We start from the raw sequence: 17,744 nt of genomic DNA, 5'->3' as shown, positions 1-17,744 counted from the left end.
CGGTCAGAAATGTTTTGGATAAGTTACGAGCAAATATCAATTATACTTATTTAAGGGTATAGCACCTTGAAATAACTAAAAAGCTAAAAAGTTGCAGGGAGCCATATTAAATAAGGTAAATCAAATGCTTACAGCATTGTTTTAGACTACCCTAAAAGAAAGAACGGTAGCACTATAAGAGTGTAATCCAAAACATTAGGGTAGTTTAAAAGAATGCTGGTTTAAAAACCAGTCTAACCAAGATTGGCATAACCTCTCCTCCAATTTTTAACCTTGTCAAATGTTTTTGTATTCAATATCAGAGGTCAGGTGTCACATTGGGACTATGATTGGGCTTCCATTTTTTTTTATAAAAATACATCTTACTCCTAAGTTTATCCCTAATAAAGACTCAAAGTTGCGTGTTGATTTACGTATTTCATTATTTACCGAGGCGTATAATGATGAGATGTCCTTCATTCTCTTTACCTGATATCTTCTCCTCCCCCTGGCCATTCCCGGATACACCAAAGGATACACCAAAGCAGTTTTACGTGTCTAGCTACAGGGCCACATATGAAGAGCCTTGGGCCCAATAAACAATCTTCGAACAAAAGCAAACAGAAGCCTTCTCTTCCACAAGATTCTCACTTGATCGAATGTAGCGCGCATTTTTAATTGCACAATGCTGATATTGTGTTCAGATACCCTTGCGCGGGTTGTATGAAAGCCGATATATAAACACTGACGAAAGCTAAAAGTTACTGTAGCTCTTATTTTTTCTCATGCTCCGAGACAATTCATAGCAAGAACACTTTCTATAACAAAGTTCCTACAGAAATAAGATTTTATAGCCCTGAGTAACTTACTGAAGATTTAAGCATTTTTTTTCAAATCCTTGTTCAGACCGAGCCTATCGTGATTTCTCATCTCGCACTGCGTTTGTTATCAACTGGTTGCAGAAATTTTGAAGACTAAAAGAGATGGCTCCTTTCTTTAAGGATCCCCATCGCCCTTCGCGAACAAAATTCTAGAGACAAAGAAAATTTCTTCCATTTGCCACAATCGTCCAAAAGTTATCTTGAACTATATCATTATGATCACGTTTTGCTATTATAATTCGAATTTGGCATGTGATGTGCAGTGGCAAACATCGGACAGAGGAAAGTTCTCGGAAAAGCGCTTCGTTGCAATAGAGAACAATTTGTACAAAATCAGTTTTTGAGCGGCAAATAAAAAAGTAGATAAATTCCATAATTATAGATACTTTAGAAAAGCTAGCCTACATCTTGACTTAATAATTACAAATAACGCTTAGTTTTAGCTCGAAATGAATTAAAATGGCGGAAAATTTCAAATACTTTTTTGTTAAAATACCAAACCAACTGAGGGCCCTTCTGTAAACCACTCTACTGTGATGTTGGTATCATCATTAAAGATTACTGCTACTACTACTACCAAATCAAAGGCAGGGCTTTGTTACATTACATTAGATTAGGCCATCTTCGCTTCTAATAGGGAGCATAGGGCGTCAACCAGGGCTATGTTAAACTAGCAGCAAACTGTATGTTAAAATTTGCTTTACAAACATCACGTGCTTAATTTGAATTATCATGTAAAACCAAACATGATGGCTATAGAGGGATTTAACTCGAGTGGCCAGCAACCACGCAAATTTATTGGAACAAAAGAGTTCAACCAGTACAGGATTGGTTTGGTATATTAACATGGCCGCCGTTTTATTGTTCAACACCAAAATGGTTGCTCTCATGCCAAGTGATGACGCTTTATCGTGAAATAAGGTCCAGTATTTTCCACATTGCCCGGACAGTTAGAAACCCAGAATTTAAATTTTCCTCGTTGTCTAGGCTGTCGATTTGTCGATAAATTAATTGAAAAATCTACTTTCTATAAAAGGAATACCATTTTGTTCTCTTTCTGATATAACCTGAAAAGTGTTTTGCCTCATGGTACTACCTTCACCGTAAACAGTAGAGACCAGGAAACCACACTTAAAAGAAGAGCTCTAGCAGTCGCGGAACTAGGCAGAGGGTGCAGGGGGTACGCATCCCCCAATGAGATGACATGCGGCAGGTATTCTGCCAAAAAAAATACTAAGTTACGCCATTCCTTGGTGGTGCACCCCCTCCTAAGAAAAATTCTGGATCCGACCCTGTCCAATCTCTTGGTCAGTTTCATGCGGACTTTATTCCAAGAATTGTGTTGTACTTGATTCAGTGTGTAAATCAATCCAATTAATCCAATTGGTGGCCTCAAAATGAATTTGTGCGTGGATTCTGAAAGCCTCTCGAATTATTGCAGACTAAAATGTTATAAAGAGCAAAGCTGTTCACGGGATCTTGTTTCATCATTAGTGAAGTGTTTATCTCAGAGTTGATTCGACGCGTGTTGTGTCAGGCGCAGAACAAGAACATTTGCTATGAAAAGCAGACCGGTTATGTTTGTGTAAATTTTATTGCCTTTCGTTTTTACATTACTTTGTAAGTTTACCAGTACAATTATTGCATAAAATTGAACTCAACAATCGGAATGTAGCTTCATTGATTATTTATTAAGAGAAAGGTAGTAGTGGCTTGATTTTTCAATCTTGTTCAACGTTGGTCCTCATTTGTCATCGTCTCCGTCACCGCCATCTGCTTCACTTGTTCCTTCAGGAATGGTTGCCCCTAGAAAACAAAGAAAACACAGTTTAAAAGACCCTTATCAAGGGCTAAGTTTATCTATTTTAGTGCAACATTGAAAAAACTCAAAACTTAGTTTGAATTCCTCATTCTTCAATAAAAGTGAGCATTAACGGTAAACAATCAGCTTTTAACACACTTATCGTTTCGTTTTCATCGGGAAGACGAGAATAAGGGATCAATTTGTATTTGAAGAAAAACGACAGGAATGCATTACTTTTAAGACAGATAACTTACAAATTATTTTCTTCGAAGCTATGTTAGCTTTTCTCTTAATGTGGATGTTATAAGTCATTACATATTATTGTTTCCTCCTTAGGGAGCTATTTTCCGTTTAACTTTACTTAAAACGGAGAACATACAAGAAAACTACTTACCAAGGCTACGACTGCCGCCGGCGCCGCCATCTCCTCCGCCTCCAACACCGCCACCACCGCCTTCCCCACCACCACCACCTCCACCAGTGTCGCCGTCGCCGCCACCACAGCTTAGCACTAAAAAATAAAGACGATGCAATAAAAGAAAGCCTTGGTCAAAAACTGAGATTGTCGGTTCTGGTACGACACAAAAGGTCAATTTAGCTGGGTTCATTTTACACAAACTTCCCTACTTTGGAAAAATATTGATGATCTTATTATGTTTAAAAATGACAGATTCCTTCACTTCAGCTTCGAGGACTAATTGATTCCACTGAAAAAAATTTTTCGAGTTACCACGCAGGAACACCCAGCGATATCTTTTTGGATGTCTTTATTGTTTTAATATGAATCATAATAGGGCCCGGGACGTCATAACAGTATTTTCGACAATAGACGATTTTCGATTCCTTGGTACTGAAGTGGACCTAGCTTGCAACTGAGATTAATGCAAGGAGTGTTTTCAAACGCAAATGACATTATTTATCTCTTTTTAATGATATACCCCAGCATGAGCCTCCATTGCAAGCTGTAGTTGCAACCCAATACTGAGAATACAAATATGTCCTAGCTATTAGATGTAAGTGTTTTGAAGAGTGGGTGGCTTTCGTAGATATCAATATGCATTCTTCCATTATCGGCGTATAAACTGATGAACGAGATTGTCGAGGAAAGTCAGGGGTCAGCGAATCCTATTTGGCAGTGATGCGAAAAGACGGGTTGGGTGACACCAATTTGCCGCTATCCAACATGGTATCCGTTCTACGAAGAGGTGACAAAGGAGAGAAGAATTGAATGCTCGCATTAACTTTGTAGTCCTGTTTTCCATATTCTAATTGCTAATTAGAATTTTTACTCTAAAGGTTCTAACACAGCTGCTTCACATTATTTACGATACTAAAACAGCTTCTTTATTTCATGTACTTGCAATACTAATATAACTACTTTATATTATTATTTCTTACTTTATACACTGATACGATTTCGATTTGTTAGTACTATTTGCCTGAATAAATATTTTTCATATCTGATGCTAAGGGATTGAGAGCGTCTAGTAATCCTCAGAACACACTAACTCCTAACACATAAAATTTATTTCCGAATGAGACGATGGAAAATTACTTGAAGAACAATATACAGCCCGTGTATTTACGTATTTGCAATTTTTATGTACGCATGCATTTTTAGCAGCTTTTACTTGACAGTGACTCTCATAATTTACTTCCAATATCTACTTAATTAAAACGAAGTGTCTTGAACACTCTAGCTATTTCAGGAAGTCACCCCTTTCTGCAGCTCTTTTAAATAATTTACGCACTAATATTGTAATATCACCTGAATGGAGAAATAAAGCTTGTTGTTGTGGTTATTGTCGTTGTTGTTGTTGTTCTTTATCCTATCCTACTTTGCATAATAGTGCCCGGGACGTCATAACAATATTTTCGACAATAGACGATTTTCGATTTTTCGATACTCGAGTGCAACTAGCTTGCAACTGAAGCTAACACGAGGAGTCTTTTCAAATACAAATGACATTAACCTCTTTTTAATCCCCCGCATGAGCCGGTGCAAGCTGTAGTTCCAGCCCAATACTGAGAATACGATTATGTCCTAGCTATTAGATGTAAGTGTTTTGAAGAGTGGGTGGCTTTCGTGGATATCAATATGTATATCGAGCAGGTTTACAGAAATATATCACTTCACACTACAATTTACACACCACCTCTATATTTTTATATTGCAGTTAAATTTAGCTAATCTGCTCTCATTACTATGAAACAGATGTTTATTTTATTGTAATTTTCTCCACTGTTTTGCCTCTAAATAATAACATATTACTATAATTAAAAAATAATCCAATCTCTGCAAATTCGTTGAAATATTTTATCTGCCTGACATTTTGAGATGGATAGTTTAAAAGACGAGCGCTGCTGAAGCAAAAACTGTTTCTAGATTGCTCGGTACATGGAAGGCGAATTTATTTGTGGAATCAAGAAAAAAAGTGCTCAGTCATGGAACACTTAGCAACCATACACGCTTCTATAAAGGAAAAAGGCTATAAATAACAAGCAGTTCTGCCAGCAAGCAAATATAACTGAGAAACGACATAAATACTGAATTCTCAGTGGCTTGGTCAAACAAATTTCGTCTACTACAAGCTAGGAACTAAAACAGCGTCCACCATGAGACTTTTGCTTGTCATAGCCTTAGTGCTGGGAGTTATGAAGTGTCAGGAAGGTTAGTTAAAAGTACTTAAAGAATGATTTAGTAGACGACCAGGAGAAAAACATCAGCCTTCCACAACTGTTTTAACCAAAATAATAATACACCTTTTAAATTGGACAACGCTTCATAATTGCCTACCGAGAATGAAGTTAGGCCCCATTATTCTTCAAACTTGCTGCTCATAGCAATTCTTTTTTGATGGCAAATCGTATAACATAGTAGGCGGCTAACCTAAACTGGTGTTGTTTCTAAAAACACTAATTCGTTCGTTTACTTCGGAATTTTTTCTATCATTTCAAAACGTATTGAGAAAGCTGCTTTACTGCGAGACTGATCCTGAATTTTTCATGTCTACTTATCAGTTCTAGATGCTAATTTGCGCGTTTTGTTGTTTTTAAGTTAACATATTTTATAATAAATTTGATTTCAGTATCGTTTTTAGTGCTTGGTAAAATAGCGCGTGTTTTAAAATCTTTTTCGTAAACCACAAAATCTCGTGTGAAAATGACACTCAAACGTGATTTACTTTATTCAAGTTAGAGTAGGAACAAACACATATTCTTGATTTCCCGAGTCGAGATGTTTTCATCTTGACTGAGTGGCATGTATTTTCAGCGTCCAAAGGCATGACTTCAGCCTTTCAAACGGGCACTTTTTATTCTATCGTTTTATTTTCATAGTGCTTGGCTGTGGCCCTCTCCCGGGGCCAGGTAATGGCGATGGCAGCGGTGGTGACGGCGGTGCCGGTGGCCCTGGTGGTGGTGGAGGAGGCGGAGGTGGCGGCGGTGGTGGCGTTCCCGGAGAACCTGGTGCTCCTGGTTGTGGTGGCGGCGGTGGCGGTGGCGGCGGTGGGGGCGGCGATGGCGGCGCTGGTGCTCCAGGTACTCCTGGCTGTCGTACTGCGCCTGTTGATAACTCTCGTAAGTAATTTCTTTGGAGTTTTTCAGTTCAATAAGTATTCGAGACGCTTTTACGACACATTTGACACAAACTCACACTCCATCGAAGGGGTCGATCTCTCTGCACATCTGACCCAAATAATATAAAAAGGTCTTTTCGCAGAAATGTTAAGCACCCACTTTTTCTCAAAGAAAGTTGTCATTACAAAACAATACGATATATCGGAAAGAAATTTGAAGGGGCACTGCACTTTTCTTTTCGTATTAGCCGCTTATATCACAGATTTTTTGAGACTTGAACAGACTCTCATTTAAAAATTGTTGTACCAAACGTCGCGCAAAGAATATTTTCACCAGAGTCAATCAGATCTCGATGCTGAAAATAGCTACCATCATGAAACATTACAAGTTTGCAAGCATTTTTTTTTTTTCATATATTTGTAAAAACTAATCCTAGCGGAATTTTATTTACTTAAGCAAAGTACAAGAAAAAATAATCTCAGTCCTTCATATGGTTTTTTTTTTTCCTTGTATCTTCCTAATTTTTCTAGCCCCTGAATCTGAAGGTGGTGACGATGACGATCGATGATGGTGGCAGTGATGGCGGTGGAGAGAGGCTTAGGCAAGTAATTTTTTGCTATTTATTCACGCAAGTCGACAATAGCTCACTAAAGAGAAAAACCCTTTTTGGTAATGGAATAGATCCTACGTTAAGAAAAAACGTCATCTACTTTGACAGTTAAACGAACGATTGAAAGTAAGATTGAATGGGCCAACCGGTTCACGTCTTCAGAATATAAATGAAAAATACCAACTTGCTCTGCAAACCCTCTCAAATCAAAGAAGAACCTTACGCTCTTTCATATTTGGGTGTTTTTGTACCCCCGATTCTCAAAGCTCTTGCGCTCTCTTTCAGACTGAAATGTTTTACATACCGTATTTTACTTTCACATTTGTACCTTTCCGTCCACTTTTGTCAGCAACTAGTTTAACCTTCTCTTACAATCGGCTTTGGATACCCCTATTTCATACCAGTAAAGCGAAATCTATAAATCCGATTTGACACAAAATAACCGTACCCTATTTCCACAAAAAAAGCGGAAAGAAAACAATATATCAGATCAAACCAAGCATTAAGAAAATGTATATCTAAATTTTAATGTTTGATGTTTATCATTCTCAGGCTTTACCGATTATGCTCTGATGGGAAATGATGACTGAACAGGAAAGAAATACCCACTATCAAGACTATCCTTTTAACAAATAATCAATTCGGTTACACAAATTACCTTTATTCAGTTCAATTTATATAATAGTTGTAGTGGAATGTAATGTAAAACATACCCTGGCCCGGTTGTATGAAACCCAATAAACACCGATGTTGGCTGAAAAGTGACTGGAAGTCTTACTATTTTCTCGTGCTCCGGGACAATTCATAGCAAGGAAACTTTTCGTAACAAAGTTCCTATTATTTGTGCATTTGCCTCCTTTGAATAAAAAACTGTGTATGCTTATGTGTTTTCGATGTTTTATCCGAAAAACAAGCAGAAAAGAATAACGCCATTAATTCGAGGTTGATGGTCAATTTAAAATGTCAATGCAAAAATAGAATCCTTCTGTATAAAGAAGAACAACTATTATCATAATTGTTATGGTATTACTCAACCGACAGAAAAAGTTAACTGCGAAACTCTTCTACGGACCCATCTTATTTATTTAGCGATGCGCAATTAATAAAATCGTAGTTACAAGGAGTGACTCCTAAACAATACAATCTATCATCAAACTAACTTAACCCTGCTACAAAACCTCAGTCAGCACTCACACAAACCCACAGTAAACGTCGCTGTCTCCGAAGAAATCTCCTCTCGATTCATTTGACTTTAAACGAAGTTTATCAATAGCTCTCTACGATTCTCTTGGTATAGCTTCTCCAGTCGACCTCTGCCGACAACAGCATCCCACTCTAGCTAGCTGAGTCCTTGTATACAATTAAGGTTACAGTATACCTTCAGATCGGCAATTTTCTTCAAATTTGGATTTTTGGTTCAAAGTAATGGTCGAAGAGCAATCTCTAATTTCTGAAAACAAAATTGAAAAAAAAACCTAATATTAGCGGAGAAATGGAGGTTTTATGTTATGGCCGGAAGTAAAAGTTCCCTCTTGATTGACAGCCCTATAACGTGTATGCAATCAACCGAGACTACTTTCGCGGGAATATTACCGATATGGATACCACGAATTGGCTGGCTACTCAGTTAATCAGCATTGTTAATCCAAGCATTTTTCGTATTAGATGTAATTCTACTAAGTTATAAGTAAACGTGGACCACGGAAAACTCCGTTTACCAGTTCGAAAAAGCGAAGAATGTATGAAAATACATCAATGAGTGAAGAAGCGAAAGTTGGCCTCGCGGATGAAGCTACGGACGTATCAAGCGGGCAAAAAGATCGAGTCAAGAAAAGAGAAAGGTTGTGTAAAATTTGGGAACCCGACAGCGATAACAGCGATGTTCACAGTGACTCTTTTGTTGAGTTCGATACCGATGAATCGTCCAACTCATTGAGATCCATTGGAATATTATCCATGCACATTTGCTCTGCCGCGCTTTCTTTTGTTTGTTCTCGTCGCCCAGCTACTCTAGCGTTCGTATCCTTTTTCGTCTTCCCCATTTTTGCCAAACCAGCTTCAAGAAAAACCCAGCTGCCTTGAGCGCACTGCGAAACGCAAGGTTTTTTGGAGATTCACGCGTAAATTTCACCGCGAGTTAATGGTAGTAAATTTTCCAAGCGCTGATTGGCTCAGTGATCTGAGAACCCAGTTGAAGGCGTTTGTGGGCGGAGTTTGTTTGCGAAGCAAGATCTTTTTCTTAGCGCTGTTTTCTCGAATAAATTTTTTCGCCTGAAGCAGACACTTTAAAGAGTTACAACTCAAAGGGAATTTGTTTATTCGCCCTCAAATTTGGACAGTAGCTAGATTAACATATAAAAAACAAAAACATGTCTTCGAATTGTTTATTTCGAAATATTTTTTCTCCGAGAGCGATTTTTGTACGATCACTTCACATTTTTTTGAATCCTATTTCGAAAATGTTCTGTAACTTTTTACTGCAATTGAATATGGAAAAACGCAGACACGCTTTTTTAGCGCTTTTTGTCCTGAAACCGAGGGAAAAAATAAATTGGCGAAAAACAAAATTCGCTTTGACTTGTAGCTTACAAAAGGTGATTAGGACGCTTGCATTTAGTGGCCGTGAAAAAATCGGCAATTCCTTTTTTTTCAAAATTTTTAGTATGGTTTGATAGCCAGCTCTATAAGCTTTAATTTGATATAGGAGTTTAGGTATCTATAGCTTAAACCGGACGCGCTACATCGCTTGGACGCGAGACACCCCTGAAGGTATACGGTAACCTTAAGTGGCAGTCCCGCTAAAAGCGGTCCACTCGACTTCGGGACCAAAAATAACTTTCCTTCATTTTTTGTCAGTGAAAAGGATTTGACACATATATATAAAAAAGCAATCTATTCTTTTCCAACTCCTTATTTTTGCTTTGCTACGAGCCAAAATTGAATTTTGGCCGAACTGGGGTTTCCGACCGTGATCAGAAAGGTAAAATTCACCGATTTTGTGAAGCGTGCTACGTCGCCTAAAATGCAGTTCACGCAATTTCGTTTTCATACGAATTTTAAGGTACATTCATTACTTTGACTGACGAAATATGGAAACTTTTCAAAAAATTCTAAGCTTACCAGCGAGGCTGGAAGACACCCTACTCCGAGGCCCTTGATCACCTACTAAAATTCAGCCAAATTTGACGGGGAAATCTCAAAAGTTGGGTCTAAATGAAGCCTAAAAAGCACATCACAGTAAATTTCATACCTTAATAAATCGTTCTATAAGTTCAAACCGGCGGGCATCTCCTTGGATTGCACGCGGGAACAGATTAAAATCTGCCACAGTCAGTGTGTTTACATAGCCATCGCTCGTGTCAAAGCTCATTTGTATAACCCCTAGCACCCGGTGAAAATACATCTTCTTCCGTTCAGGTTCGTTTGTTGACCTTCTGAGTAGTGGCAAATAGCTTCCTTTAATACTTGTGTACACTCTAGATCCAGTTTTGAGGAGAAGGTTACGTTAAAGTTGATCAATTCTCAAGACTTGCGAGACTCCAAAAGTAAATAATGGCGCCGGTCTGCACAAATTAACCTTGGCCGTCGTCCTGACCCTTCAATAAATTCTGCCGCAGAGGTAGCACTAGGAGAACAAGAAAATCGTAAGTTTTCATCTACCGTTTAATGGCAACTGAATCCTGCACTACTGCCAAGACTAATGGGAGCTTGATGGCTATATGGCCGAATTTGAAAAACAACAACAACGTATCGCTGCGAAATGAACCTGAATGAACACGACACGCTTGAATGGAACTATGTTTTGCGATGAATGATGGGCTTTACTTCTGTTTTATGCTCGATGCTTGTCTTTTAGTATCTTGCACAGCGCATAAAATAAACTTCGGGATCCGTTTATCGGGCCGTTTATACAACGAAAGCTGCACCGGCTTCGTCAAAATGTCACACAAGTTGTAACGTGACAAATTACCCGGGAGGGAGATACTCCCTTATATGGGTTATCTACAATCCCGGCCAAAAGTAGTTGGGACACTTGAGCTAGATCACGTATCCCCCATCCCCCCTAATCAATGTTGGAAAATATCGCGTTTTTTCCAACAAAAAGGGAAAAAATCACCCGATTATCAACATTGTAAGTGGGGGGAGGGGAGAACTCGCTTGCTGTCCCAACTTTTTTGTCCGGGATTGTCTGAAAAAAAAATTTAAAGAATGTCACACAACCTGCTATAGAGGCTTAGAGAAGAAGGGAGTTGTACCGTCTTGCGCGTACTAGTAACGCACACCGAAAAAAAAGAAACCAACAAAATGGATCGAAATCCTCCAATCGTAATCCTAGAGGATGTTATCGTTTGAACTCCCTTGTTTCCTGAGGCGTACGCATAAATATATAACTAAGAAGTCGTATTTTGGGTCGTTATAACGTTTGTGTAACCGTTCATACGGACTGTTATGCTAAATGCGTAGTCATTTGCTACCTGGCGTAGTTATTTGTTACCTGAGAGTTTAATTATTTAGCAAGAGTCATCTTCTTTTGAAATGGAAAGTGCAGAACGCCAGCCGCGTTTGAATGGTAGAAAAATGAGGAGTGTTTACCTGATTACTTACAGTAAGGCGAACGTTGAAATTATTGCATCGCGTGAATCATTTGCTGTGGTAGTGCTTGATTCTTTCCAAAATGCTGATCCCACGAGCAAAACTAAAGTTTTACAATGGGTGTGCAGTCAGGAACGTCATCAGAATGGTGAAATTCACTATCACATGGCCGTTAAACTTGATCGAAATCGGAGATGGCTGACGGTGCGGAATTATGCGGACAAAAAGCATGGCCTGAAACTAAATTTCTCTAGCAGTCACGCTAACTACTTCTCGGCTTGGAAGTATACGACAAAAGATGACAAAGAGTACCTGGAATCAGAATCTCACCCCGACCTGAAAAATGCGCCACAAACACAAGAGGCCAGCCAAGCACGCATCGCAGAAATGGGAGGAAATGAAAAACGCGGGAAAAAGAGTAAACGAGCACGGCAGCCCCGGCTAACGATTTATGAAGTTTCCCAAGTGGCAGTGCAAAAAGGAATTAAGAGTAGGCTAGAATTGCTGTCCCTTGCTAATCAGCAGAAGAAAGAAGGCAAAACTGATTTGGCCGAGTTTATCGCCAACCGCGGCTACAAAGCAGTAGAAGAGGCTCTACGGGTCGGATGGGAAATGGAAGAGGCTCCAGCTAAATTAGAGAGAAACCAGAAGACACGAATGGAAATACTTCAGGAATTTCTACGAGAAGAGTGTGTCTTCACTTGTAACAAGAAGTGGCTTACTATTGCCAAAGATATCCTTCAAAGAAATTCTATCCCAGAGGCTGATTTCACAGAAGCCGTCAGAAATCTTCTCGTCAAAGGTCGTGGGAAATATCGCAACATCTTGCTTAAAGGGCCTGCAAATTGTGGGAAGACATTCATCCTTAATCCACTAAATTCAATTTTTCATACCTTCAGCAACCCCGCAACAACAAGTTTTGCCTGGGTAGGAGCTCAAGATTGTGAAGTGATCTTTCTCAATGACTTTCGCTGGTCGGAGAAAATAATCCCTTGGCACGACCTCTTATTGCTTCTGGAGGGACAAACTGTTCACTTGCCCGCCCCTAAATCTCACTATGCGGAGGACATTGTGTTCAAAAAGGACGTTCCTATTTTTTGCACTGGTAAAGATGAGCTCGTCTATGTTCGTGGAGGGGTAGCTGATTCTCGCGAAACTGAGATGATGCAAGTTCGATGGAAGGTTGTCAGTTTCAACGCACAAATTCCATCTAGCGAGCAGGTAGATATTTTGCCATGCCCTCGCTGCTTCGCAGAGTTTATCTGTGGACGTTAAGGAAGTGTTGCTGCTAACTAAGCAGGACCATATTGGCAATTTTTTTCTTCCTTTTCAATTCCCTCTAGTGCCAGGACGTGTATAAAGCGAGATGCGTTGTCCGCTTAATCGGACTCACTGGTTATCCGCGACAATTAACCGCCACGATTAACCACTGACCACGATTAACCATTTTTGTAAAAAAAAAAATGGCTCCAAATCGCTTCGGGGCATTTCATTTATAACTGTTTCCCCTTTTATGGAATTATAATAAAATATTTAACATTGATTTGGGTCAAGAAAATGTAAAACAGAACTTTGCGAGAAGGTTTATTTGGTTAACCGTTCAATTGAAATATAAGGGTAGTTAATGGTTAAGCTATTGTCTCCGATAGACGGTTAACCATATTGTAAGGTCTAAACCCTACTATTTTGCCACCAAATTGCTTCTATCCCGCATTTAAAATGGTATCTGAAGTAAGAAATTTTTGTAACTTGCGCCAATTGGGAAGAAGACCGAATTTTAAGAAGCAAAACGGGACTTTCAAATGGTTAACCGTCGTGGTTAATCGTGCGTGATCTAAACTACGTGTAAACCGGAAGTTGTTGTGTCTCGTGAAATCGCGATAAACTGATTACTGTAAACATTTCAGTGGGTTTTCACTTAATTAATTTATTTTGCATTTTAACTGAAGTACAAGTATTTTTTACGGTGCTAATAGCATTTAACAGTCAGTTCTTTGTAGCGGGTATCTAACCCTTTATTATCTGAAATACATTGATAAAATAGAGTATTAACTGCTTGTAACAAATGAAATCAATTTACCTTAATTACATATACATGGCTGGCAGTCTCGCTATGAAAACATACAGTACAAGTCAATATCTAGTACGATTTCCTTTAGTTCTTATTACATCATTTAGCCGTGCATTCATTGATCCGATTAAATTGTTGATAGTTTCAATCCGTATTGAGTACATTGTGTTCACCGCTCTTTGTTTGAATTGCTCGAAAGACTCTTTTGTAATGTTCTGTGATACAGTACCCCTGGGCCAATTACCAGGGGCGGAAGGCAAATCCCCCACCCCGCGCGCGCCGATCATTAGATTTGGCAAGATTTTCTCATTTCAATATTGATAATTAAAAAGCCACCCATTAATTTTTTGGACTAGTGCAATCTTTTCAGTATGACCGAACGACGACAATCATTGCACCTTTTCAATTTTTATCTACCTTTCCTCGGAAAATAAAAGGAGTTGCTAATACATGAGCGCGGGGGAAGCAGACATGGACCAAAAATTCACTTTTCCTTTCCCGTTATCAGCCGTTCGTTTTTCATAGAAAACACAACGGAAGAAAATCAAAAGATGGGACCAACAAACCTTCCAAAAAACGTCCATATCGAAGCGCGTGCAGATGTTGAGAGGCCGATTTCTTACTTTGTGTTTATAGGACTACTACAAACGTAATGTGTCGTGTAGGCCCGTCAACCCCATTTTACAAATAATCTCGCACTTTCCGTTCTTTGCGGATTCTTCGTCAATATACCTATTGCAGTTGCTGCAACTCCAATTTGAAGTTCAGCTCAAAATGACCTAGGACAACAGACCGATCATGTTCGTGTAACTTTTATTGCTGTTTTACATTACTTTAAAAAGTCTTCCACTGCGATTATTATATAAAATTTAACATCGTGCACATGCATTGCTTAATTCCCCCCAAAAAAAATGCAGTAGGGGCATGATTTTTAATCTTGTTGAGACATCATTTGTCATCGTCATCGTCAGCGTCGCTGCCATTTCCTTCAGGGATGGATGGCACTAAACCTTCAGGAATGGTTGGCACTGTACCGTCAGGGATCGATGGCACTAAAATAAAATAAAATAAAATAAAATGAAAAAAGTCCCTTATCCTGGGCTGAGATTACCTTTATTGGGATGGTATTGAAAAATCTAAAAACTCAGCTAGGAGTAATCAAAATTTCCATTCTTGAATAAAGGTAAAACCTGAACGATACACAATCAGTTTTAAATATATTTAGGGACCGGTCATTATTTATCTCCTGGGGGATGGCGGAGCATTTTCGGCGAAAGACAGTAACATTTAGCTGATACCCCTTTAAATGTTTTTTTTATTATTATTATTGAAGTGTCCCCCTCATAGTTATTGATAAATTTCGTGATAGCCCCTCAATGTCTTCGCACACATACTTACCTTTCGACATAAATATTTAGTGCTTTTAACGGTCATTTGAATGTAATATTTTTAACTATTATGCTGACTTACAGATTAATGAGGCCGCCATAGTGCAGTCTTTGATCCGTGTCTTCCCGATATCTGATCAGGGTTCTGGCCAGGACTTTTCACAGGCGTTCAATAAAGTATAACAGGCGGCATCAATTAAAGCGAGGCCTAATTTGCCCGAAGGGGCCAGCCAACCCAGGGGGTTGCGGGCGTATGTTCCCCCAAGAAAATTTGGAAATTGTAGGTTGCCAAAGATGCGATGTCATGCATTTTGGGAGGCAAAGTGTTGCCGAGAATGAGTCGCTTATGATCATAAAATTAGATGTAGCAAGTAGCGCTGTTTAACCTTTTTAAATACTAGTTTCTTCTTGAAACGTCTCAATCTGTAAGTCTTAATTTATTGTTATATGTGTACAAATTTTAATAACGGGAACAGGGGGCTACATTCGACTTTATAGAGCCGATAGAATTCTGCTGCCCTGTGATTGATATCAGATGTCATACCAAGAAGTAACCGTCCCAAAGTTACTTTTTAGAGCGCCAAATTGCCGTCTACCAAGTCTGTATGGGCACAGACTTGGTGGACCCCCCTTTTGGTCTCTCAGTTATGACTGAACCCCCTTTTGTAATCCTAAAAATCCAATGATCCCCCATAAATCCTCCCCCCCCCCCCCCCGGCCAGGCGATAAGTAATGACCAGTTCCTTATCGTTTTTATTAGGAAGATGAGTTATAAAGGAAGCGATTGGTATTTTAAGAGCAAAACGAATAAAAAAATGATTTTTTAGGCATATCACTTCAATACAGTTACCTGCCGTTAAAAGTGTTTTAACTATTGCATTGTTACAAATGATTTTCTTACAATTATTGTTAGGTTTTTATATTCTTATATTGGACTGTTCTATTGCAAGAAAGGGACGGGCCTCCTCTCTAGTAAACTATGCTCAGTTTGCCTTACTTAAGACTGAATAAATAATTGCGAAGCAACTACTCACCAACTACTCGGGGTCTCTTGCCACCGGCACCGCCACTTCCCCCTTCGCCGCCACCACCGCCACCACCGCCTTCACCACCACCTCCACCTCCACCTACGCCGCCGTCGCCGCCACTACCATTACCTCCGCCACAGCTAAGCACTAAATATTAAGACGATAGAATAAATAAAGCCCTGGTCGAGAGCTGAGATTATCTGTTCTGGTACGACGCAAAAACTTAATTCAGCTAAGGTTACTTTACAGAAATTTCCTTATCTCGAAAAGATACTGGTTATCTTAGTGTTTAAAAATGGCAGCTTCTTTAAGCTTTGAAGACTAATTGATTCCACTTTTTTGTTTTCGCGTTACCACGCCACCACCGTATAGCACTAAAAAAAGACGATGCAATCAAAAAGCCCTGGTCTAAAGCTGAGATTATCTCTTCGGTGCTATACTTGAATCATGTACGTTTCTTTTGCACAAATTCCCACACTCTTCAAAAAGGCAATAGCGTTATTGTAATATTTTATAAAGCAGCTACCTTCAGCCTCGAGTATAGATGATTCAAGTGAAAATATTCTTTTCGGGTTACTACGCAAGAAACACCAAGTGGATTTCTTTTTAGTTTTCACTGCCGGACTGAGAAGGACTTTCCCTCTTGCAATACAACAAAGCGTTGAGTGCTAAGTTTCACAGGAGATTTTGTCCCTTGGTACAAAAATTTGTTTTCTATCAGTTGCTTGGCATACCAGTTTATTATTTATCAAATGAGTGCCGCGATTGCCTAATCCAAAAAGACAAGCCTGAACTTTCTGAATCTTTCAAACTCCCCAGACAATCCTGTACTTGCTTGTAATGAAATCTTCCGTATCGAGAATTTGAGGAAAGTTTATTGAAAATACGCTTTTTGTGTCACTCATCTCATAGGAAATAACCAACTAATATCGAATCTCGTTCTTATTTCAACGTGAATGAAGGAAGGCTTTCCGCCTTGAGTACAAAGATGATCACAGGTGAGCGCAGGTGATCATTTTCACCGGACATTGTACCAGTCTGCTTTTCATCAGACTGCTGCGAGAGACAAATCGCCTCAAAAAGGTCTATTCCTTTGTCTTTAGTTTTCTCGAGTTTCTTTGGTTCATTTCGAACTAGGGTTTGGTAGAAAAGAAGTATTAACAATTCGTCAGTCTAACACTTATTTAAATGTCAGTTTAAAAAAAAACAAACACTAAACTTAAAAGCCACTACAACTAACCTCTCTGACACTGAAATATTACCAACACGACAGCAATGACGAGCCAAAGTCTCATGGTGAACAGTGTTTGTGATTTTATCTTGTCAGCAACAGCATGAAAAGAACCGTGGACTGTGGAAAGAGCACACTGGAGCTGCGTATTTATGTGCTCACTAGCTAAGTTATATTAGCTCGCAGGGAGCTTGTTTATTGACTTTATTATATATAGCCTGCAAGTGATATAGGCTTCCTTGGGTAATTCTAATCCTATTTCTAGCTTTTGTCTTTTATAGATAGGTCATTTTCCATGTACAAAAACGTTACAGTTGACGGGGGAATGACCTAGTCTTAAGGTCTAGATAATGACGGCTTTTGCCTGACCATCACAATCAAACAGTGACAAACACAACCTCTGTATTTGTATACGCATTTTATCACTCTGATATGCATAAACTTAGAAACTCCTTCAGTCGAAGTGATAGACATCTCTTGAACAATGGCCGGCAGGCGAATCTCTCATGTGACGATTTTCGAAAATCGTCAAATGCTTTTTACGTGAGATTAGAGGTCCCGGAAAGCAGTTTTAACATGA

The 17,744-nt window shown here is 39.1% G+C and overlaps 2 protein-coding genes and 2 long non-coding RNA genes across 4 annotated transcripts; 2 read left to right on the top strand and 2 right to left on the bottom strand.

Annotated features, from left to right (window-relative positions):
• Window positions 1–2,435: 2,435 nt before the first annotated feature.
• Window positions 2,436–3,217, bottom strand: LOC149102020 (uncharacterized). The gene is made up of 2 exons (XR_016202313.1): window positions 3,059–3,217; window positions 2,436–2,666 (listed from the first exon to the last, which is right to left on the bottom strand). It is a non-coding gene; the product is annotated as an uncharacterized LOC149102020 (long non-coding RNA).
• A 1,977-nt stretch (window positions 3,218–5,194) lies between these two features.
• LOC110054010 (uncharacterized) lies at window positions 5,195–7,614 on the top strand. The gene is made up of 4 exons (XM_020760342.2): window positions 5,195–5,335; window positions 6,004–6,243; window positions 6,774–6,844; window positions 7,406–7,614. The coding sequence occupies exons 1-3, from the start codon at window positions 5,281–5,283 to the stop codon at window positions 6,809–6,811; spliced, it is 333 nt and encodes a 110-aa protein (XP_020616001.1). The 5' UTR covers window positions 5,195–5,280; the 3' UTR covers window positions 6,812–6,844; window positions 7,406–7,614.
• Window positions 7,615–11,389: 3,775 nt separating this feature from the next.
• LOC149102019 (uncharacterized) lies at window positions 11,390–12,721 on the top strand. The gene has a single exon (XM_089275272.1). The coding sequence runs from the start codon at window positions 11,390–11,392 to the stop codon at window positions 12,719–12,721; it is 1,332 nt and encodes a 443-aa protein (XP_089131398.1).
• Window positions 12,722–14,313: 1,592 nt separating this feature from the next.
• LOC149102018 (uncharacterized) lies at window positions 14,314–17,277 on the bottom strand. Its single transcript, XR_016202537.1, has 3 exons — window positions 17,174–17,277; window positions 15,940–16,080; window positions 14,314–14,569 (listed from the first exon to the last, which is right to left on the bottom strand). It is a non-coding gene; the product is annotated as an uncharacterized LOC149102018 (long non-coding RNA).
• Window positions 17,278–17,744: the final 467 nt, after the last annotated feature.

Source organism: Orbicella faveolata, unplaced genomic scaffold, assembly GCF_042242905.1.
Source record: "Orbicella faveolata isolate gen_17 unplaced genomic scaffold, um_ofav_v1 contig_36, whole genome shotgun sequence".
NCBI classification, from domain to species: Eukaryota; Metazoa; Cnidaria; class Anthozoa; order Scleractinia; family Merulinidae; genus Orbicella; species Orbicella faveolata.
This window is presented reverse-complemented; position numbering and strand designations above follow the sequence as displayed.